This window comes from Cavia porcellus, unplaced genomic scaffold, assembly GCF_034190915.1.
Source record: "Cavia porcellus strain 051 isolate PalLab524CR breed Dunkin Hartley unplaced genomic scaffold, mCavPor4.1 scaffold_1, whole genome shotgun sequence".
NCBI classification, from domain to species: domain Eukaryota; kingdom Metazoa; phylum Chordata; class Mammalia; order Rodentia; family Caviidae; genus Cavia; species Cavia porcellus.
The window spans coordinates 137,029,259-137,052,732 of NW_026947484.1; the positions used below are offsets into that span (position 1 = coordinate 137,029,259).

The 23,474-nt window shown below is 44.3% G+C and overlaps 1 protein-coding gene and 1 long non-coding RNA gene across 7 annotated transcripts; one reads left to right on the forward strand and one right to left on the reverse strand.

Moving 5' to 3' along the window:
- Positions 1 to 306: 306 nt before the first annotated feature.
- LOC106025567 (uncharacterized) lies at positions 307 to 7,949 on the reverse strand. Of its 4 annotated transcripts, none has more exons than XR_010049753.1 (5): positions 7,812 to 7,949; positions 7,223 to 7,461; positions 3,853 to 4,025; positions 3,644 to 3,741; positions 307 to 1,476 (listed from the first exon to the last, which is right to left on the reverse strand). It is a non-coding gene; the product is annotated as an uncharacterized LOC106025567 (long non-coding RNA). The 4 variants fall into 4 exon arrangements; XR_010049752.1 differs by having other exon boundaries at positions 3,539 to 3,741; XR_002788988.2 differs by having other exon boundaries at positions 307 to 3,741.
- Cd2 (CD2 molecule) lies at positions 3,568 to 22,990 on the forward strand. 3 transcript variants are annotated; one of them, XM_013143177.3, is made up of 6 exons: positions 3,568 to 3,705; positions 4,023 to 4,131; positions 8,284 to 8,586; positions 12,857 to 13,087; positions 16,457 to 16,573; positions 19,790 to 22,990. In XM_013143177.3, the coding sequence occupies exons 2-6, from the start codon at positions 4,116 to 4,118 to the stop codon at positions 20,113 to 20,115; spliced, it is 993 nt and encodes a 330-aa protein (XP_012998631.2). In that variant the 5' UTR covers positions 3,568 to 3,705; positions 4,023 to 4,115; the 3' UTR covers positions 20,116 to 22,990. The 3 variants fall into 3 exon arrangements, with proteins under 3 accessions (XP_012998631.2, XP_012998632.1, XP_003479073.1); XM_013143178.3 differs by lacking the exon at positions 4,023 to 4,131; XM_003479025.3 differs by lacking the exons at positions 3,568 to 3,705; positions 4,023 to 4,131 and adding an exon at positions 7,988 to 8,141.
- Positions 22,991 to 23,474: the final 484 nt, after the last annotated feature.

Genomic DNA, 23,474 nt, shown 5'->3' on the forward strand with positions numbered 1-23,474 from the left:
AATGCAAAGCAAGAAGAATGGATGGCTTATCACTGCCATTGGAAAAGGAGAGATTTCTTCCTGCTGTTCCACCAAATCTCACTCCCACCTTCACTGCGGCCTCTGTCCTCTGCCAGACCAGAGCCTGTTTCCCTGAGCACTCAGGTGTCTTGCCATCCGGCTCCTGCACCTGCGATGTCATTTTTCTACCTTGTTGTGAGCTGAGATCCTGCTTGTCTCGTAAGGACCAGCCCAGGTACCACTGCTCCAAGCTGCAGGCCTTTTTGTTACAGAAAATGTACCCAAGACGGAAAGAAAAACACCGAGGAGATTCAGGAGGCAGTTTATTACACCAGTGGGCTTGACTAGGATCTCTCCCAAAGAGCCAGAGCCCTGCCAGGCAGAGTTCTGGGGGCTTTTATGGGGAGAGCAAAAAGGGAGGCACAAAGGTAGATCTGGCGCAGTATGATTGGAAGGTTGGGTGACATCTTAGGTTGCTAAGGGGGTTTAAACATTTTAGGTTACATTGCAAGGCCATCAGCTATGCCAAGCACAAGCTATACAAAGGGAGAAATGTCCTGTTCCATTGCAAGTTACATCTTAAGGCCATCTGTTAGACAAGCTTACACGAAGGAAGGAATGTCCTGCTATCAGGCTTCTGGACAAGGACATGTCTGCCTGGTCTTGGTGACATCCTTGGTCAGGCTTATTTAAAATTCTAATTTCACTTTCCTGTTGATCTCCCCTTAATTCCGCCTGAACTGTGTGGCTCTTCTCATGGGCACCACCGTCCTAGGTGCCTGCTCACTCCCCTCACCAGTCTGAGAGCCCATGGAGACCACGAATCTGTGCATACTGTCCACAGCCTCCACCACCCTGGCCCACAGATGGCTGCGGTTAGACAAGGTGGGTGGAGAAGTGCTCGGGGCCCACGGGAGATGGTGTGGATGAGTAGAGGAGGTCAGGAGCATTCTGTACTCAGATGGTCAGAGTATTCCAGACTCTGAGAACTGCTGCCATAGCTGCAGAACAAAGTGTTCACACTGGAGATGCTGGAGGGAGCAAAGGTCCTGCAGTCAGAGAGGCAGGGCTCATTTCCTGCCTGTCCCTTTGGACCACTTATTTAACTTCTCCACGTCTTGATTTCCTTTCTCTTTTTTTTTTTTTACAAAAATGTCCACTCCAGAAATATATTGTATACTAAAAGAGTCTCATGTCTAAAGGAAGGAAAGTATAAACCAAAAAACCTTCTGCAAATATAGATACACAAATGTTCTAATTTCTGACCTTGAAATCAGTTGCATTTCAGGTGTGGCCAGTGGATGGCAGTAGCAGGCAGGGACTTTCTCTCAGTCTTTTGAAGTAAAGGGGGCGGAAGAGGATGGTGGAGGGCCTGGGCTGCTCCGCGGTCTGCCCAGCTCACCTGATGGTGAAGAGACTCCCTTCTCTCCTGGTGTGGGATCTGGTCGAGGCTGAGCTGCACCTTAGAAGCCTCCCCTGGAGAGATTTTTCCAGATTTTATTCTCTCCTCACCATTGCAATACAGTCCTGCATTTTCAGTCTGCAGTCCAAGCTTTTCATTGGTGACCTTCCTTCACCTTCACCACAGACTTTTGGACTAAAATAAGCAAGTGAGGAGCCCCCCCCCCCCCGCCCCGCCCCACTGTCTGAGCTGTGCGGACACCCAGAGAAGTTACTGTGGAAATCACACAGAAAGTAGGAAAAATTAAGACTTCACCCTTTAATGGTACCTAATTCTATCATGCCACCTTTCGGTCACTTTCTCTGTGCAGGGCTCACACTACCAGCGTTTTGGGGGCTCTGCACTCCACTGGAGAGGTGCCCAGACTTCTAGCCCTTTAGGGCACTGGGAGCTGTTCCCTTGCCCCCAGGAGATGTCCCCCACTTCCTTTTCCTCAGGTCGGGCCTCAGCGCACCTTCCTCTACTCAGCTAGGGGGCACCATCTCCTTAGTGTGCTGCTCCCAAGCTAGTTTGGTCCCCACGTCCCCTCTATCCCTGTCCTAGATCACAAACCCACAGGCTCTCTTGGCTTTACCCACACAGAGCTGGGCACGGAACCCAGAGCTTCACACACTAAGCAAGTGCTCTGTCATGAGCCTCAGCCCGGCCTGTAACTTTCTAACTTCTTGGCTGTCTGAGATCTGTGACTTCCTTGCAGAGGGAATTCAGGACTGAGCAACTGGAGCACTCTGAAGGTTCTCAGTTTTAGCCTCTGCTTATTGTCTCGGTCCTCCTTATCTGTGGTTTTGCTTTCCAGTTGTGGTTACCTGAGGTCAACTATGGTTCAAATGGAAAATGTGGTCTAAATGGAAAATTTTAGAAATAAACATTTCATAAGTTTTACATACCCTTCATTACAGTATACTGTCATGATTATTTTATTAGTAGTGATTGTTGATCTCTTACTGTGCCTGATTTATAAATACACACACACACACAGGACTGAAGGATGGGACTCCCCTCCCCATGAGGAGGTGACCATAGGGCTATCAGAAATGCAAGGGACAGCAGGAAAGTATGCTGCCGTTTGTTGAGAGTGATGGATCAGACCTTGTGCTGGACTCCAGATATATATCACCTTACTTGACTCTCATCATAAGCTTAAGAATAAAGCATTTGTCTTCTTTGACAAGTGTGGAAACCGAGGCTGAAGAACATGAAAGTGTCCCTACATCCACATATGTAGTTTGTGGTGGGGCTGAGGCCGTTGGGCTCAAAGCTCGTTTCTCTATAATCATGTGATTGCACGGTTCAGGAGAGGTGAACTGTCCTTCTCTCAGGGGCATTTACCTACTGGGGACTTCCAGGCAATCTTCTCTTAGAACTCTTGTGTCACCCAGGAACTGTCACTACAGGCTGATCCTGTCCTCTCTGCTGTGTGGTGGCAGACACAGCAGAGAGGACAGAGGAAAAGAAAAGAAAACTGTGTGCCTCAGACACAAGTCCACTCAGAGGGGAACGGGCTCTTCAGAGAGGAGCATTCCAACTGGGAGTCATGGCGGCTCATTATAAGATACTGCTGTTGTGAGGGTGTGAAAGCATTTTTAGATTTACTGCAAGTGAAGACACTGAAAGGCGGAGAGAACCAAATATCACTATGTCTGCAGGCTCAGAGGAAGGAGCTACGCTCCAAAATCTGAGCCTGAGACTTTCTTGGGGGAAGTCTTATGTAGAGGATTTAGGTGGAATGGCGTGGGCTGAGTTCCAGAGGCAGAACGGGGTGCAGTTAAGCACAGAGGGTTTGAGCCAGGCAGTCTAAGCAGGATACCAGAAGTGGCGTGAGACTGTTGCTTTGTGCAAGCTATCTAATTTGGTCTTCGATTTTGGCTTCCCAAAGTTTTGTTTTCCTCATCAAGGGGACTGAACACAGTGCCTGGCAATGCCAGTTCCAATGCCAATGGAACCCGATGGGCTGCAGCTGGGCTAATGTGACCAATGAGATACAACCACACTGACTTATCAACAGGACCTGGCCACAAACTGACGTGGTGTGGCCTCTCTGGTTAGCTAGCATGGTGAGGCAGGGCTTGTGATCACCTGGGGAGAGGGGCAGGAGAGGTGGAGGAGGCAAAGACAAGCTGAGGAGGTCTCAGGAGGAAGCAGGAGGGCCCGAATTGGAGCACAGGAGTATACGCTACGCACAGGATGACTATGCAGCAGAACCTCTTTGGACTCAGGATCCTCAACTGAACGGTGGTGAGGAGGTCAGATTTCCTGTTAATTCTTTCTCTTCCTAAATCCTGCAATTCAAGAAATTCAGCTGGCTGTGATCTACTTACCTGACACAGGGGGAGGGAAGTGGAGTCTGGACCCTCACTATTCCACTCATCCTCCAAGCAAGCGAAACTCACTGTGAGCCAGCTCTGAGAGGGCTCTGCTTCCTCCTGCGCTTCTTGTTTTTGTTTTTGTACTGGGAACCGAACTCATGACCTCGTGCTTGCCAGGCAGGTGCTGTGCTCTGAGCTGTCTCCTGGCCCTCCTCTTCTGCTTCTTATTCTCTTCCTGTTATTCTATCTCTCAGGAACTTCAGTTACAGGAAGAAGAGTCAACAGATGGAGAGAGGTGAGATAGTAACGGGAGAGACTGGAATGGCCCATGGACCAGATTCTCTGAAATGCACGCACCCACAGGTGGGAGCTGTCTCCACCCTCCGTACTGGCAGCTGCTACTAAACAGGGTGGGAGGCACTTAGAATGAAAACGAATTTAATGGAAAAACCACATGTATCAAAGCAGAAATGTCAGCGTAGCAGCAATAACCAAGGACAATGGAAAAACAGCTATCACCCCTCCACCATGCAGGGACTGCCCCTCCGCCTTCCCAACAAAACACACACCCCCACACGCACTCTTTTGAGAAATATAGTGATTTTATATGATTTTCTGAAAAGGCAACCAGAGTGTACGGAGTACAGAGGCAAACGTGCTTCTATGCAATGGGCACTACCTTAAGCTATGGCGGCTTGAACCAGCAGAAAGAAGTCAAACTCTAAAATCAGGCACAAAGTTTTCTTTCACAAGAAGAACTTACATTTATAAAGGAAATAGTTACTTGTAAAAAGTGCCACCCTTTCCTGTGCCAGGAAGAGGACTCTCAGCTTCCATCACCTGACTTCATGTCTCCGACTAAAACACCCTTGCACACCTCTCTTCCCTGGCATCCCATGACTTGTCTTCCCCACCCCAAATCCCTACCCCTCTTCATTTTTGCTGAGCCTAAGAACAAGCCCAAATTTGACCCATCTTTTTTGATTACTCATCCGGGGGTGGCGCCATGTGTCATAATGTACATCTTCATGAACTTTCGTGTGCGTGTGCGTGTGCGTGTGTGTGTGTGTGTGTGTGCGTGTGTTGTTGTTAATTTGTCCTTTTGGAATAGAACAACAGGTCTAGAAAACCTAAACTGAGTATAGAAAAAGGATACGCTTTTCTTCCCTTCATACAATTGTGCTTAGTTTGTTTTTCTTGCATTTCACAGTTTATCCAAACATGATTTACCTTCTTTTTTCTTAGACATTTAAATCATGTCTGAGTTTCACTTAATACTGCAGTGTGTGAACTTAAAGCCAAATCTTATTTCAGACCTTTCACGGTTCCCTTATGAAAAAAATTATTGTGGGCTTGATGGATAGAAATAAATTTATTTCTGATGCTTCTGATTTACACGGACAGGTTGTTCACTAGAACCTGGGTTATTTGCATTTTTACTGGCCTACTACAAGTGTATGTTTTTATCATCATTAACAGTAACTGTTTTTATTTTTAAATGAAAATTGTATCTATGTTAAAATGGACATGTCTTTATTAATACGCTAATTATGTTTCCATAGGCTTGTTACTTAGTTGTACATTTTATGAATTGTTCTGTTAGGACCTTGACTCATTTTAATATGAAGGTATCTTTCTTGTCTTTCTGTATTTACAAGAAAACATTGATTTTTTTTAGGGATGTTAACTTTGACATGTATCTTGTAAGTAATTTGTCTCTTTCAGTACTTGATATTTAAATTTTTAAATAATTTTTTTAGACACAGAAGTCTTTGTTGTAAGCAGCAAGCCTATCAGTCCCTTTCTTTGTCCTGGTTTCTGCCACTGATGCCATGCTTATCCTTCAGAATTGAACTAGATGTGAGAGGAAGAGTTAATGTCTCAAGAAGAGCAGGCCAGGCTGGTGGCATATACCTATGATGCCAGCACTCAGGAGGCTGAGGCAGGAGCATGCCATAAGTTCTAGGCCAGTCTGGGCTAAACAGTAAGACCCTGTCTCAAAAGACAAAACAAACAAAAATTTGCTTTATACTTGCTCTGTGAGAGTGTAAAACTATCTGCACATTGATGGGAAGAGACGGCAACCTCTTAAAAGCTACAGAGGTTAGAGGATACCATTCACATGGCTGGCTTTGGAGAGGTGGCTGGTGAATTGGCTACTCAGAAGTAGGAAAACCACATGCTAATAATGTCTCAGAGCCCACCAATACTATAGAAAAATGTGTGCCATAAGCATCCTCTATTTTTAAAAAAATTTTATTAAAAAAAATGTGTTCTTTACCAAAATTTCCAACTTCACAGAAGTTGACACAGTAAAAAGGGAAGTTTGCATTTAGACTTTCAGTCTAAATCCTGAAAGATAAGCATTATAAAAAGTTCAACATGAGTGAGTGGACTTTTTCCACGCATACATTAGTAATAATATAGTGTAGTATAGCACATTATATTATAATATAGTACAATGTCATATCATATCTATATGAAAAGGGGTAATATTGTTTTGCAATTTGCTCTTTTCACATGATTTTCCAAGATGTCTTTCCATATCTTAAAGTCTGCTTCATTCTATTTTGACTGTCATGCAATATTTAACAATTTGAGTGTATTATATTTTATACAAAATCATTTGGGCAGGATAGGGTTATTAAAATGACTGTACAAAAATATGTATTTTTAAAAAGTTAATAGAAATTACCAAATTCCATCACTTAAAATATATCAATTAGATTTTGCTAATATTGTGTGAAGCAACTTATTTATTCCCACATTATGTCAATAATGTAAAATATATTTTTTTATAATTTTGTGGTAAAATGATATTTTGTAACTTGGATATCTATATTTTTTGGTGAATTAGAGTTTTTTAATATGTCTGATATTTTTTATGTGAAGTATTTCTTCTGTAAACTGATAATTTATATCTTTTGCCCATTTAAAAAACCTTTTTTTCTTATGTGTTAATGAAAGATATAATGGACAAAATTAAAAAATGATATAGACAAATACATTTGCAATATATATGAAAATTGTATAATTTTACATTTTTTAGGTATCCATAATTGTAGGCATGACTGCCCATGTTTTCTGTATTACTTCTGGATTGTGTTGTCTACGTAGGCTGGTCTTCCATACTCAGAGATATAAAAATATCTTTCTAGGTTGTGTTTTAGGCATTATTACAGGACGTTTTTAACACTGAAAAATTTATGCCAATTGTACTCTGTTGTCATGTATGTTGTTAATGGTTTATCACTCAACCATTTAGTTAGGCTTCCTGTCACAAGATGATGGAAAATTCAGTGCTTTGTCTTAATCTCATTTCCTGATAATTTTCTGAAAGATAATCTCCATATGTGTAACTGATATTGGCCAAAAAAAAAAAAAAAAAAACCTCTCCAGAACTTTAAAGGTGTTTACTCACTGTGTCCTAAACAGCAGAGGAATGAAAATTTACCTTCGCAGTCTGTCGCTGTTTGCCCTTTGAGAGGGTCCTGCCTTGGCATCACGGTCCCTCCCTGTGTCACAGATGTCTCTTCTCTCGCTCTGCAGGGTCTCTCTCATTCTGTTCTTCCTTACAGTGCCCCTGTCTTCACCATCCATCGTGTAACACCTTAGACATTTTTTAAGCTGGTTGTACAGTAGTATTCAAAGTCTCCATGACTTTTACTTGTTTGGCAGCAAGTTTTTAGTCACCTGTGAATTTCAAAAAGTTGCAAAATGTATGTTAAACAGAAGATCTGGAGATTGTAAGCATTCACAGCTGATACTCAATGTACATTTCTTTTTTTGTGGGTACATAAACAATTTTAGGGCATAAAAAATACCTCTGGGGAAAAAGAAACCCATTTCCTAATCATTTCATGTATACATGTTTCTAAACATTTACCATCATGCAACAAATATTTGTATTCTGCTGTTTGCTTGTGTGCATTTGTCCATCTTTCTATGTGGTCCTGTTACAGGTGAAATAACCGAGTGGCTGGGTTGTGACATTAAATTTGGCTCTTCATTTACTAAAAGATGGCCCTGTTAGACTTACTTACCTTTCAGTTCCTTTTCTCTTCAGTGAGGTCATAAAACCCACCTCTCCTCATTCTTTGTTTTGGTGAGACTTAAACAGTGATAAGGAAAGCACACCTGCTTTGGCAAGCAGCCTGAGCAGTGTCTCTTTGTTGAGTGTGTGCGAGTGTTCTGCCCGTTAAGGGAGCAAAGAGACACGTGGTTCTTTCCTCAGGGGTGGGTTCCACCAGCCTCTTGTCAGTTCCTTTTGCAAGAAGAGCTCAGAATCATCACAAGGAAACGAATCCCAAAGATGAACCTGCCATATAAAAGCTTAGCCAGTTTCTTTCTGCTTTTCAGCTTTTCTGCTAAGGGTAAGTTGGTGTGTGGGTCTTCACCGTCACGATAAGACGCTTTTTTGGACATCCTGAAATGAGCACAGGATTTAAAAGTGTTCACAGCCCAGAATTTTCTGGCAGAGTCTCAAGACCCCAATAACTGGTTCGTTTTTCACAGGTTCAACCGTTGAAGACGTTAATGTCGCCTGGGGTGCCTTGGGTCAGGATGTAAACCTGGATATTCCCAACTTTAAAATGAGTGATGTTATCGACGAGATACGATGGGAAACAGCAGGGAGCAGAGTAGCACAATTCAAAGGCAAGCAACTGTATGCGATAAACAAAACGTACAAAATATTACCAACTGGAACTCTGCAAATTAAACATCTGGAGAGAAGTTTTAACAATACCTACAAAGTAATCATATATAATACAAATGGAACATGTGTGTTGGCTAAAGAATTTCATTTGAGGATTCAAGGTAAGCCTTCCCAACATTTCTTCATCTCCATGTGAGTGCTATTTGGCAAGTTGAGAAATAGCATTTTTGAAATGTTCCCAGCCCTGGCCTCTGCCTCTGGAGTAGCTTTAAAGCAAATTCAATGTATCCTTTCAAACCCATGGAGACACAAGTCTTGCGTGTCTGTGGGGTGGGTGGATGGGTTCATATCGGAGGAAATGCCCAGCTAGTAAAGCCTCAAGCCTATCTGCTTACAGCTGTCTCTTTAGGTGGCTGCAGGGTGGTGGGGCTGAATGGGGGTCCTGGATTAAGATGGCATTAATCCAGGAGGGAATGGGTGGGGAGAGGAAAAGATGGTGTCCCAAGTGTGTGATGAAGGTGTGAACAAGATGTGAACGAGGAGGGAGAGGCGGCCTGGAGTGCAGGTAGTCTTTGTCTAGAGAGCCAATTTCAAACCAGGGTTCTGTGGCAGGAAAGGGCTGGCAACAATGACAGTAAGAATGAACAGTCTTTGTTTCTGATCTGCTCGACAGCATAGCAATTGAGGTAGAAAGTGATTTTTATTGGTGTGGCTTTGACTGTCTTCACATAGTCTGAGAGGCTAAGGGTGGATGTTGAGATGGAGGTGGGAGACCAGCTCCAAGCTGCCATTGTACCCCAGGCAAAGCCAGGAAGAGCCAGCAGGTGGTTCTAAACTTGGGTTTCAGATGTGAATAACAGGGATGCTGTTAGAAGTCACCAGTGCCCAGGCCCCATCATAGACCAATTATATTGAAATGTCAGGGCGTGGAAGCCCACACATGAATGGTTCTTAAAGGTTCCCAGTGGTTCCAGTGAGCAGCCAGTGCACTGTGACATGAGGAGGGATGTCTACCTGGGGTTGTGTGCAGGCAAGGGAAGGACAAGGTGTCTTGTGTGAAGGTGCAAAGGAGACAAAGCGGGACAGCGGCAATGCCACTGGAGTTTGAAGCCTAGGGAGCCTGGACGGGGAGGAGAGAAAGCTGCCCTTGGCATGGTGAGGCAGCCAGGCATCTCAGCACGGGCACAGGCCAGCGATTTACAGAGCAAATGAGCACCTTCTGTGCTTCACACAGGAAATGTCACTAGAGGCTGGGCAGGGGCCCTCCTCCTACCCAGGGTCTCCTGCCTGGTCCCCAGAAGCCACAGGTGACACCTGAGCCCCTTTCACACAGTCCAGACACTGTCAGCTCATCGCAAGTGGCCCCTTTCCTACCTTAGAACCACAACATTAGAACTGGAGAGTGTTCTCCAGAAGTGGTGTGGGAGCCAAAATGGCTCTGCCGGCAGCTGCCAGTGCAACTCCTACATGCACATTTCAGGAGTCCCATTTCAAAAGTGAGCATCACGCAGGGCGCCATCCTGTTGGGCTCACATTTGTGTCACATGTAGTGCTGTGGGGTGATAATAATTACCAGTGAGGTGGCAAGGGCTTGTTACTATGATAGTATGTAAATCCCCCAACGATGCTGAGCGCTGGTATTTATCGTTCTCTCATACGTGTAAGGAAATAGTCCTACTCAGAGGTTCCTCACCCCGCTTCTCACCGCTTGACAGCAGCAAAATCAGGATTCAAACCCAGGACTTCTTTCACAAAAACAGTAGCATTCATCACTCTCCAAGCAGCTTCTCTGTGATATGACTCACACACCACACAATGCATACATTTAAAGTATAAAATGTGTATCTGTGTGTTCAGAGTTGAGCCTTTATCATCATAGTGTTGGATATTTTCAGGACTCCAGCAGAAACCTTGTACCCATTAGTCAAAAGTCAGTGTTGCTGTTGTGTGCACATCAACATCACACAGCACTTTTAGTTATAACCTGGTCACCATTACTTGTCACATGGACGTGGCCAACTCCTGCCTGCTATAAATCTATTTTCCCAATGCAGGTTAAGTATCCCCTATCTAACATGTTTGGGACTAGATATATTTCAGAAATTGGATTTTTGGATTGGGATACTCACCTGTCATAACTTCAAGGAATGTTCTGTGAGACCATGTATGCCAAAGTGCCCCAGAGTCCCTGGGACACACACCTGGTTGCTCACTGCTAATGCCCTCAACTGTTTCCCGTGGTTCTCACAGCTTTAGCCGTGGGGTCACAGTGCTCTGATGAGGCAGTGCCCTATTAGCTGCACAGGCAGTGGAAGTCTCCTTAAAAGCGGCAGAGAAAGATTTAATCCTAGCCGCCAGAATTAAGGAGTTCTCATTTAGAAGAAGGATTTTCTCCTATTGATCAGGTCACGCCACTTATGAAAGCTGTCTTGCGGTAAGGAGAAGTGCAAAGCCATTACTACATGAGGTTCATCACTATATTGTTGATAAAAAAAAGAGTAAATAAGATGCAAAATGTACAGTAAGATGCAAAATTGTGAAAATGAAAGGGAATGGAAGTGCCCAAAAGGAGAAAACACCTGGGACGGGGAAAGGAGAAAAGAAAGAAAGGAAAGATTATGTAAACACATATGTATACATATACCTGCGTGTTTGAAAATTTACACAAGGCAGATAACTGTATTACTAATTTCTGTTAGCTCATCAAAAAGAGCAGTTTGTGTTTTCATTGTCTGATTATTTCATCATTTTTTCATGCTTAAATCTTGTAATCTGAGCAACTACTTTCAAGATAATCATATGCAATATATTAACTAGGTTAATTTCCAATTTCTGAAATTCTGTATCATTTTTGCCCTTTTTTGTTTTTAAAATATGTTGTTTACACTAGTAAAACACAGAAATGGATTAAGAAATCTCTAGCAGAGAAACAGTAAATGAAGAATGTATCATTTAAAAAGATAATAGAAATGCGCATTTATTGATACTCATAAAAGAAAGAACTTTGTAATTTAACATAGTTTTATAGCAAGGAGAAAAAAGTAGGCCATAAGATCACCTAATATAGTTTTACTTTTAGCATATTATATCATTAATACATATGTCTATGCATAGACAATATCTAGTAAGGATATATATAAAAATATTAATAATTATTGACACTAGTGATTGCTGGTGATTTCTAACTTGCTTTAAATATTTTTCATACTTATAAATGTTTACGATAATTGGACTTTGTTACAAGGTTTTTTTTCTATTATGAAGACAGATAAAGACTGACCTGACCCCTAGACCAAATACTACTGTTTTCTGAGTTGATTTGTTTTTCATATTCTTCATCCTAGATTCACACAATTTCACAGAATTTCCAGATGAGTAGTAAACTTTATATATGCGTGCCCGTGTTTTAGAAGAGATAGAATGTGACTGGGATAGCCTATGGGGGAGGATATTGAAATCCAGACAGGGAGGGTATCATGGAAAAATAAGAAACCTGCTTAAAGCTTGAAATGCAAAAAGAACAAAAGCAGAGCGATAGGGACCTAGCTAAATACCAAGGTCAGGCTGTTTTCTTTCATGATGCAACTTTTAAATGTTATCATATCAGAAAACGAGAGAGGAGTGGTTTCTGGCCACTAATGTAAGAACCAGCACCAACGATTTGCCCAGGGCTTTGCCACATGTTAGCTCTCTGGCAATCGGTGTAGCATTTTTTTCCTCTTATTCTCCTAAAGATGAGGGCTAGTGAAGCACAGTGAATAACTAAGCAGCGTTGGCTGGAAGAAGCTGGGTCTCTTGTTGCCAGGCTGGTGCCCTTCCTTTTCGGCTCCTTGAGCTCCTGACACACCCACATTCTCACACAACCACCTGGCAGGGGGAGGGGGAGGCAGCTGACGAAGGCCACTCGGAGGAAACAGTTCAGCCAGAGTCCTGCCTCTGGCTGTTGTGAAACATCGCTCTTTTCAATCTTCTTGGGTAAGTGGAGGTCAGAACACAGTGATCCTCTCACCTGCACCCCTGAACTTGGAAGGATAGTCTTCTCTCTTGATCTTCAGTTTTTATAGTGAAAACTCTAAGGTCACTCACTGAACCCTCAGAGCTTTGGATATTCCATCCATAAATGGGGAAAAAAACATCAGCTTCTTGGGTAAAATTAAATAATAGCACAGGAAAGCATTATAAGAGACACAACAGAGCATAAACATTAGATGTGTATATTTTTTACTGCTATAATGTATCTATGAACGTACCAGAAACACCTTTTCTGCAGCATGCAAATAAAGTAAAGTAAAAACAATTTTTGAAAATTGCTAGGAGTTTTTGAAATTGTTCCCTGGTTCCAAACTGAAACTACTCCCCACTGTCTAAATAGGATGTCTATAAAAATAAGAAAATTGCCTAAGAAGAATTGTATCTTTATTTTCTTTTCAGAGATGGTCTCAAAACCACAGATCTTCTGGGACTGTAGCAACAAAACCTTGACCTGTGTGATAGTGAATGGAACTAATCCTATGTTAAACCTGTACCAACGTGGGAAATATCTCACAAAAGGTTCTGGGAAAGTCATCACGTACCGGTGGACAAAATTGACTGAGGCTTTCAATTGCACAGCGAGTAATAAAGTCAGTATAGAATCCGATGCAGTGGTCATCAGCTGCTCAGGTGCGTGGCAGGCATGGGCCAGGAGGTCTCAAATTCACCTCACACACAGCCTACCAGGCCCATAGGCATGGCGACAGGTACCATGATGGTTCCTGGGCCTGCATTCCTCGCCTGGGAGGCAGACTTGGCTTAGTAAAAGAAGTGAAAATGCATCTCTTTCTTCCTGATCCCTCAAGGGAAGCCTTCAGAGAGGCAGCCACCCATTGTAGGAGTCCTCTCTCTGAACATCTTTTCCTCCCTTTGACTTCAGAAAGTTAAAAAGAACTTGAAAGGTGATCATCTGATGGGAATCTCTACTTAATGAAGAGGGAGACTGAGTTGCCCAAGGTCCCTCTTCTGTTAGTGACAAGGACTCTGAGTATCCACCTAAATATGCTGCTTTAGAGGGGAAGGTTTAGAAAGACTGTAGAGACCTGGGGAGACTGTGGGTAGAAGATTGCAGACACAGCAGGGCAACACTTCTGTCACACAGAGGACAGCCTGGCCATGATACTATTTCCAGAAACTCCTAAGACTCGCAGGCTCTCGTTTCCCCATGTGTCCCAGCTTGCCAAGACTCCCAGGAGTAATTTTTATGATGGTGACCTTGCCTTTTTTGGTACTGGGGATCGAACTCATGACCTCATGCTTTCCAGGCAAGTGCTTGAGCTGCTAAGCTAATTTATCCCCAGCCCTCCCAGCAGTCATTTTAGAGATACGACCTGCTATAGTACCCCGCAAGCCATAGGGCTGGACTTCTAAATTGGGTCTCTCCAAATATAGTTGAACAATCTTGACAGAGATAGTTCTCTCTGGGCTTCAGTCTTTTGGTTCAGAAAGAAGGCAGCACATTAGTGAACTATTGGTCTACTTACTTCCAAGCTCTCCGGTGTGAGCCACCAGGCTGCCTCACGGTGTGGTAGTTAGCATCCCAGCCAGCAGCCTAGGAGAGAGAAGAATAAGCACTCATGACACAAGCCATGGCCTTTCTATAACTTCATCTTAGGAGTAACATCGCATCATTCTAAGTTCTATTTATTAGAAGCAAGACTGGGTCAGAGGGAGTGACACCAGGCCTGATCCCAGGAGGCCTCCCGAGTGTCTGCCAGCCACAGACACAGCCCAGCACCCTTCCCCTGCCACCCTCTAACATCCTCCATCACGAAGGCGCAGTGGCGGAAGTTGCGCTCTTTTTGACTTTGTGATCTTTCCCCTTCCAGGCTGCCCTTGATTAGATTTGGCAGATTTAACAGATAGAAATACAGTATGAGTATTTCCAAATGTTACTTACTTGTGCACAAATTATTCATTGTTTATTCGAAGTTCAGATTTAACTAGCTGTCTTTTACTTGGAAATCCTACACTTCATATTTATTTTAATTGGATCCCCCAATATAATAATGTGGGTATATTAAGAAAAGAAAGACAAAAGACCTCAGGAGAAGGTAAAGTTTGAAGACAGGGACCTACATGTCCCTTACTCCATGGTAGAGATCAGGAGCTGATCTTCAGAATGAGGGGCGGGAGGGATATTTTGGAGAAGGTTGAGGAGGCAGGAGCTTCTCTTGAGCGTCCTGGAAGGTATTTGGTCATTTCATTCTAAAAGAGCAAGGCAGAGAGGAGCAATGATCAAATCCTAACCGTTTGACTCCAAGAAGGAGTCAAAACAAAATCCTAGGAGGAAGGACAGGTTGGCTGAGAAGTACCCCATGACACAGCTCACAGGCACACTATCTCCAAGAGGAAGTTTAGAGAAATAGTTGAACTTGGAGAATACATGGGCCTATTTCTGAATGACAAAATCACAGCTGCATCTGAGACAAACAAGAATTTGTACCTGGACCGAGATGACAAAGGACAAGTCTGAGACAGACACTAGGCACTGCCTGCATTCCTGATTGTGCCAGGACAGGGAGGTGGGCACTCTGTCCAAGGACTCCAGGACAAGCCAAGCTGGTGGTCACATGGACTAGGCATGTGTATGACAACTCATCTAGGCCTGTCCCAGCCCAAAACCTGGAAAGTCCTCTGTTCAGTAGGAAATGGGCTCCTGACAGCCCCAGCCACTTGTCCAACCCAGCAGGCCCTAAAGGACCCCAACTTCCTTCTGGACTCAATTTGAATGGTTTAGGATTATATTTGCTTATCCATGGGGCTCTCCTTCATAAGTGAGCATAGAGACGGTGCAGAGCTGACAAAGAAAGGCTTGGGGAAAGAAAGCCTTGATTGGTTTGGTTTCTGAGCCTCTGAAACCAGGGCCCATCCTGGTTTTGTACGTAATCGCCTCTTCCTAGGATTGCTGGCTGGAGAAGTGTTTTAGTGATGCTGGGATTAGCTCCAGCCCGTTTTCCCCAAGTACCAGGCCCCTGACCCCCAGCTCCAGCTGCTTCTCTGTAATTGCTATTGACTCACAAAGGGCAGCAGGCCCAGCACCCCTCCTGGGAAACGGCTACCAAAAACACCTGTGTAAAGAGTGCCAGTAAACACAATACCTCACATTTGTGGCTGTTTTACAGTTTACAAAGCACTTTCGTATTCATTATCTGATTGACTTCCAACAGCCACCCTGTGATGTAGTTTTCATTGTTTCCATTTTATGAAGAAGGAAATAAGCTCAGAGAGGCAGAATGGCTTGCCAAAGGCCACACAGCTCTTACCTAGAAGAGCTGGTCTCCAAGCCTATTTCCCTTAACATGAAAGCTATTATTTTGCCTGTTGCCTTCCAGGGACTGAAAGGTTAGGAACTGAAGGCCCAGGATGCTGTTGTTAACTCCATATACACCTCACCTTCTCTCATGGATTGGGCAAAAGCCTGGAAGAGGGGACTACTGTGAGGACAGAGGGCTGCACAAGTGAAATATTCACCCTGAGTGTTTGGAAACTGCCTAGACAAGAGAGTCAGGAAGGATCCTGGTGCAGGAGTGAAGTGAGAGATGAGAGCTGAAAAACAGAGCAGAAACACTCTGCTTCAAGGAAGCACTCAGGGACAAATACTGGGGGGCTTCAGGCTACTGTTGTTCTTTCTCTGGGCTTGGTCTTTGAACATACAAATTGTACTAGATTATGTCTAAACTCCTCTGGTGATGCTGTCCTGTACAGGGACAAAGGAGTGGGCAGATTTTGGCTCATGAATGATTAGGCATTCAAAGTGTATGGGAGCAGTCTCCCAGGGAGCTTTGGAAGGGGCTTACCCTGGGCCCTGGAGCTCTGCAGGGATTGACACAATTCCCCTCTGTCCAGGAGCTTGGCCTTTGTAAAGATCAAAATTTCCATCAATCTATCAAGCTTTTTTCCTATGCTTAGTGAGAGGACCTGGGGCCTAGACCAGAACAATGAAATGACCTCTCTACTGAAGACACCTCCCGCATCCCATGTCTGTTTCTTTTGCAGTGAAAGACCTGAAATTGTACTTCATTATTGGCGGCAGTGGAAGCATCCTCATAGTCTTTGTGGCACTCATCATTTGCTACATCTGCAAGAGGAAAAAGCAGAATGGTAGGAGGCATGGTAAGCTGCTCCACTTTTGTGTTGCTACAGGCCCCAGCAAATCTCCATGGAAATATCTCGTGGGGAGGGTACCACTAGTCTGCAAGGAAGAAAAGATGAGCAGTTTCAGAATATCAGGTTGAAACCAGAGGTGATGGCTTGTTCCATTTTGTGGCTAGCATGATTTGAAGGAAAAAAAAAAAAAAAAAAAAAAAGCCCCACACAGATGCTCAACACTGACAAGGAGAGAGATTTGAGAACTATATCAAGGTTGGTCTTGGTGGGATCCACCTGATGAGATTCTCTTGGTGTAAGGGTGGTGTGGAGATGTTTAAAAGGGTCACGCATCTCTATGTGGGCAGAAAGGTTTGCCATATTTATGAGTAAACCTGTTGTCCATGGGTGGTGACTGTTCAGGACCAAGCTCCTAAGAACACAGGTCTAACCATGTCAGGCTACGAAATACACATGGGAAAACAATCATTCCAAAGCACAGTCCTGAGGTTATGAGTATAGTTCAGTTTTGCAGTCCTCTCCAAGTATGTGCAAGGTCCTGGGTTCAATCTGTAGCACCACAAACAAATAAAACCTCCAAAACAGGGTGATCGTGTCCCTCTTTCTAGCTGACGTCCAGGAGGGATGTGTTAGGGAGTGTTGATTGCCAGATCCGGCCTGCTTGGCCACCCACCAAGTAGGAAAGGGTTATGCTCAGAGCAGGGAGTACGCTCAGGGAGCCTCTAGGTCATACAAAGCAGAAGACTGCAGGGAATGGGAAACCAGGTGTCTCTGCAGGTGGGATGTGGTGTCAGTCATCCTCTAACCACACCACCAGTGGGCTTCTCGGCTCTGTGCAGTGTCACACAGACAGCAGGCTTAGTTCCTTTGCATGGGTGACCCCTTGGAGTAGACCCAGCAAGACACATACCAGCACTTCCAGCAAAGTCTGAGGACCTACAAAGTGGTGGCCAGGGCACCGGTGTCTTTTGGATTTGGCTTCCTTCCTTCAGAAAACTAGGTTCTCCTTCAGTCACCTCTGTAAGCTGTCACCAGTTTGCCCCAAATGTTACCACCTCACTGCTTCCAGCACATCTTTGTAAAATTAGACTCATTTTTCCTCCAACAGTTGTTTTCACACTCTCCATCTTGGTGCTGAGTCTCAGGCCCTGTGGCTTCCTCACCTTGTCCCACTCAGGCTGTTCTCCACCCCTGGCCTTACTAAACTCCTTTCTCATCACCTAGTGTGATGGGACCACAGATTCTTACAAAGTAGACCTCATATGCCACCCAAGACGAGCAATGGCTGCTCTCACTAGCCTGAAAATATCAACATGATAATTAGTTCATGTGGACTAGGCAGTCTCTTATGCCAGGAACTAATCTCTGTATTTTAGAATCACTATCTCATCTAGCTTTTAGTGATCTTAGGAGACCAAAAACACAAATACAGATATGAAATTCAAATTCAGTGAGGCTATATTATTGTCTTCAAATCTTCTATGGCCAATAGGCAAGACAGGAAGCCCAGGGAGCAAAATTTAAGGAGGGCTTTGCCTTGCTCTTGTAGGAACCTGAGCATGGGCCTCTCTTCACATTTTGCACTCCATGTGTCTTGCTTGCCTCGCCTTCCTCTAAGCCCTCAGTTGAGTGACAGGAGATGAAAATGGATAAAGGCATCCAATGAGCCTGGGGAATTCCTTGGCACAGATGTTAGGTGGCAGCTGCAGGCACTGGGGTGGACGTGCCAGGAACTTGCAATCTTGCTGACCAAGACAGCTGTGCAGAGCCATAGCTAACTTTGTCTGTCCAACTCAGCCTGAGGATTTGACCACTTGGACAGTTATCCATACCTGCTCCCTGAACTCACAGGGCTCCTTATATGTGCCTCTTTGGTGGTCGTGGGCCTTTCTGGAGGCTGACACTGTGATTGGCAGTCCGGATCCATCTCACAGGCTTGATTTTAGACTTTCTGAGAAAAGTGCTTGTGTCTGAGTCATCATTTCCTTAGTAACTTAGTACTTAGTAATAGTTCCTTAGAACTTAGTAATAGTGCCCAATACCTAGAAGCCAAGGAATGAACAGAGGAGGAACAAATGAGCAAAATGTTGGACAATCAGACTAATTAGCAAATGGCCAGCCCCAGATTGCCACATGGGATGGAAGAAAGGCTGCTTACTGTCCCCCATCCGGGAACAGAGAGCAGGGGTCAAATTCCTCTTCATCCCCTCCCTCAGCATAACCTCAGGCACCTTGAGAAAGCAAAGTTGGCACAGATGATGTGTTGTGTTCTTACTTAGAGCACTCAGACTATGATACACTGTCTGACTTCGAGGTTCCATGTTCAAAGCTGCCTAAAGGATTGGCATAGTCACCCTGCAGGCACGGGATATGCTCGGAGAGGAGCTGTGCTTCCTAAGCTGCACAGGCCCATAAAGATCCAGGAGATCATCCCTTGACCCCAAGGAGAATCTGCTCCTTTTGCTGCCTTTGCAGCTGGTGAAGATGGCCTTGGGCCCTGGGGCTGAATAACTCACTTGTTGCCTAGAGGCAGCCAGAGGGGCTCTGTAGCAGCTGGGCTTTGTCACAGTTTTCTGTGTGCCTCTAAAACGACACAGAAAAAACTGCATTATGATTAGACTTGTGTCTGTCATCATGGACAAAGCAGAAAATCCCAGAATGAATAGAGGAGTAAGCTTTCCCTGCAAGCCCAAGAAGTTGGGTCTTGCTGATGAAGTTCTGCAGAACTGATAAATTTCTAATGGCTAAAAAGCCCCTGTGTGTACTCTGGCCTCTTGGCCGAATGTGGGTTGCATGACAACAGAATTGGGTAAATGATAGCTCTACCACAGAGATCCGTTAGTGAGAATACAGTTCCTAATTGCCCCTGTGACTACTCAAACCTACTCAAACAATGGGTTCTAATAATGAGACTTACTCTTGGGGCATAAACTCTAGGACAGTGCAGAGGCAGGGCTCTGGGGTCTACTCTCTGGAGCCCTGCTGTGACCTCCTCCCCATGCCTTCTTCCTTTTGGCTTCCTAAGTTCTCCAAAGCCCGGGGAGCTTGCTCTGCTTTGTGATGAGCATTTCTGTTTCCCCAGTGCTCTCGGAGGAGAGGGACAGCTTCCTTCCCTTAACACCCCCAGAACAGCTAGCAGGGAACCTCACACCTAAGAGGCACTCAGCAGTTTCACAGACCACACTTTGCTAGGTTAAGCTTTGACAGGTCTTCTTGTTGCAGGTGAAGGGCTGGATATGAGCACCCACAGAAAAACCATGGAGGAGGAAGGGCGCCCAAGGCCCTCCCCCATCCAACCTCCATCAACTCAAAATCCATTAGCCTCTCACCCGCCCCCGCCACCTAGCCATCGTTCGCAGGCACCTTGTCATCGTCCCTTGACTCCTGCCCACCACACCCAGCAGCAGCAGCAGCGGTATCAGAAGAGGCCTCCTGCAACAGGCACACAAGTTCGGCAACAGAAAGGCCCTCCCCTCCCCAAACCTCGAGTTCAGCCAAAACCTCCCCGTGGGCCTGCGGAAAACTCCTCATCCCCTGCCTCTAATTAAAAGTGACTGGAACTATCCTTTTTAATAAAAGGCTCTGTGGATTCCTCCACTCCTACATGCAGGTCCACTCTTTCCTCGAGTGATTTCTACACAGGACAGGAGGTCCTCCCAAGCAAGGCTGTGTCCAAGTCACATCAGCACCTTCCAACTCAGCCATGTGATCTAATGCCTGGAATCTTTGGCTTCCTTGTGGATCTCTGTCACATCATGGAGAGCCACAATGTGTGGATTTAGGGGGATGGGTGACAGAACATAAAAGTCTTAGCAATCTTCTTGTCTCCCTCTCAGATGCTACGCAAATGTGATACACCAGCTGGTTAGAGGGCCCGAGCATCCTATAGGTGGTCTATTTGCTCGAGGGACTAGGGTTCTTGTGTTCCCTGGTGGGCTCTGGTCATCCACCCTTGAGTAGGAATGAAATAAAAACTCTAATTTGACCCTGGAGTCTGGTAACTGAAGAAAAAAAGCAGCTCAGTGTCTAAGAGAGGAAGCTGAAGACTGAAAAAGAGGCTCCTAGGTGTGACCACAACATTGGATTTAGTCACCTTAACTCATCTGAGCCACCTAAAGCCTGATTACCATGACCAGAACATGTCCCCATGTCTCAGTTGCCACGCCGGGCAGCAACCTATTTGTAGATTTCTGTGGTGCATTGAAACTCATATGCATACCCTTTAACAAGAGGCACCAGAAAAGCAATCATTAAAACAAAAAAAGAAAGAAAAGCAATCATTTATGACCCACTTCCTTGGCTTTTTGGATGTGGTCATTATGATCTGTGCAGTCATCACTGAAAAGAGGAGAGTACATAAATACTTTGGGCACTGAGGGCCCATCAGACAGCACACAGAAGGGCAGACTAAGAGACGACAACAAAACAACTTGACTCAATCAAATCTTAAGTGTCACAGTAACTAAGCAGTACTTAAAAACCAGACCACCCCAGCTAGCAGTCACACCAGCTGTACTTTGGAAGATGTGTGTATGTGTGGCGGGGGAGACAGTTTCCAGATGAAGTTCTAACAATAGGCTGTAAGAAGGTGCCTGCTTTGAAGAGCTGGTACCAAGTTTGTGGTCCCATTGCCTACCTGCCTTCCTCTTGACTTCTTAGGCTTGTTAACCCTTGTAAAGCCCTGGCAGGAAGCTCTGAGGTATAAACCACAAGCTCAGGACTTCCTGTGAGAGTTTACCCGGCCTCAACTTCTTGTTCCTTAGGATCTGGGCATGTGTTGTTTCAGAACCCAGGTCTGATCATTAAGGGCACTGAGAAATTAGACCCCACAGCCTCCTGACTTTCCAACACAGATCTAATTGAGTAACAAGCATCACAAGATCTGCCCAGAGGAGGAAGGAGGATCCTGGCGCTGCCTTCTCCTCACCCTTCATTGTGGTCCTGAGTGATGAATACCATAGACCCTCCAGCCAGGATAGCTCCTAGGTCCATCCCTTCAGAAAGCTTTCCTGGCCATTCCAGAACTGTACCCTGCCCCTCTTCTTCCTTCGGGTGTGGAATACATGTAGCTGACAACTCTTTAATCCTTGTACAGACTCTGTGCTAGGCAAGAGGAAAGCAGAGGTGGACAATTGTATGTCTACTTTAGAGTGTCTAGGAAGGAGGGGGGAGCCAATTATAGGATGATGTAATAATGCATGATATATACGTTAGAGGGGAGTACTAAATCCCAGAGAAAGAATTTTTTCAATCAGATTTTATTGGTTCATTTTAGATATACATAATGATCACATTCATTGTAGAGAATTTATGCCTGTACATAATATAATTTGATTCTTTTGTACTCTTACGTGACTCTCCCTTCAACTCCTTCTCCTCCTCTCCCCATTTATAGAAGCTTTGTTTCCATATTTTTCTTCTTTAAAGGAAGGATTTCGAATCCACATTGGGTGGTAGGACTAGGGTGACACAGAGGGCTTCTTGGAGGAGGTGACATTGAGCAGAACTGGTGAGGCAGAGGTGCAGAACTCTATGGAAAGAGAACTGCTTGGGGAAGGCTTATGTTTACTACCGGTTTACACAAGTATATTTTTCCTTTTTCAAATACTGAGTTTCATTGATTTTACATGGCACCATTATTGTACATAATATTAAGAAGGAAAGAAAAGAGAAGATGGGCGTGGGGATACAATCCTGAAATTTCAGTACTTTGGAAAGCTGAGGTGGAAGAATCATAAGTTCAAGCCCAGCCTGAGAAACTTAGTGACGTAGCAAAATTCCTATTTCAAAATACAAGGGAGAAGGTGTGGGGATACAGCTCTATATAATGGCATTGGGTTAAATTCTTGCTAGTGCAAAACCAAACCAAACCAAAATGAAAACAAAAATGCTCTCAGTTAAAACAAATGCTAAGAGATAACTAAATTTTGGGGACCACTTCATTTCTTAGATGTAAAAATATGGAGAAAATACATTTTAGAATTAACAAAATGCCTAGTCAATAAGCTTCTTGAGAGCAACTGAGCATCTTTTAATACGGCCAATAGCACTCTATGAAACATATCACTAATCAGGTGGCTCAGTGAGTGGGTACAGTCCTGATGAAGGAAGGGAGTGAGGGTACTCAGCACCCCGTAAGACACACACCCACCTGCTGCCATCTGCACTACGATGAGGACAGCATGGGTCTTGCTAAAGATCTGTGAGATCATCTACCTGGTGACATTGTGTGACACCCATTGATCTTGTCCTGTAACGTAGACTTTCTGAAATTAACAGGAAGGTAGGCCTTCTGGAATCGGGGAAGGACACCAGAAGAAGGGAACCAAAAGTGATGTATAACATATATGTATACCAACTCACCTAAATGTGTGCAATTATTATGCATTGAAAGTATACACCAATAAACTTTTTTAAAAAATAGTCTGTTGAGCTTGTGAAGAACCTGATGTTCAGTAGGTTAGTTGGCTAGAGGATCGTGTGTGTGTGTGTGTGTGTGTGTGTGTGTGTGTGTGTGTGTGTGAGGTGTGGTGGTAGGGATAGAATGCAAAGCTTTGTACATGCAGGACCTACTGATTTACATTCCCAGTTTATTGTCCACATTTCTTAACGTCTCCAGGGAATGAGCATTCAAATATAGGTTTTTTTGGTCCTCAAAGTATTAAGCATCAATGAACATTCACACTTGAGGATTTTATAGATAATGAAACATAATAAAAGATAATGATAGTCCAGTTAACTAATCCTTAGCAGGGAACTTTCCAGAGCAAAAAAGCAAGCCATGTTGGAAAGAAATACACAAATAATTTGTAGGACTGGTATTTCCTACGAGTCATGTGAAGATAGAAAACTTGGTTTCTTTGATATCCTATCTGCCTACCCCAAATGGCAGTTTAACCCTACCTGC

Excerpts from the sequence above, each read along its gene's own strand:
- Cd2 (XM_003479025.3), top strand. The coding sequence starts at position 8,081 with ATGAACCTGCCATATAAAAGCTTAGCCAGTTTCTTTCTGCTTTTCAGC. Across the intron at positions 8,142-8,283 it reads TTTCAGCTTTTCTGCTAAGG|GTTCAACCGTTGAAGACGTT; the intron begins GTAAGTTGGTGT and ends CGTTTTTCACAG. Across the intron at positions 16,574-19,789 it reads GCAGAATGGTAGGAGGCATG|GTGAAGGGCTGGATATGAGC; the intron begins GTAAGCTGCTCC and ends TTCTTGTTGCAG.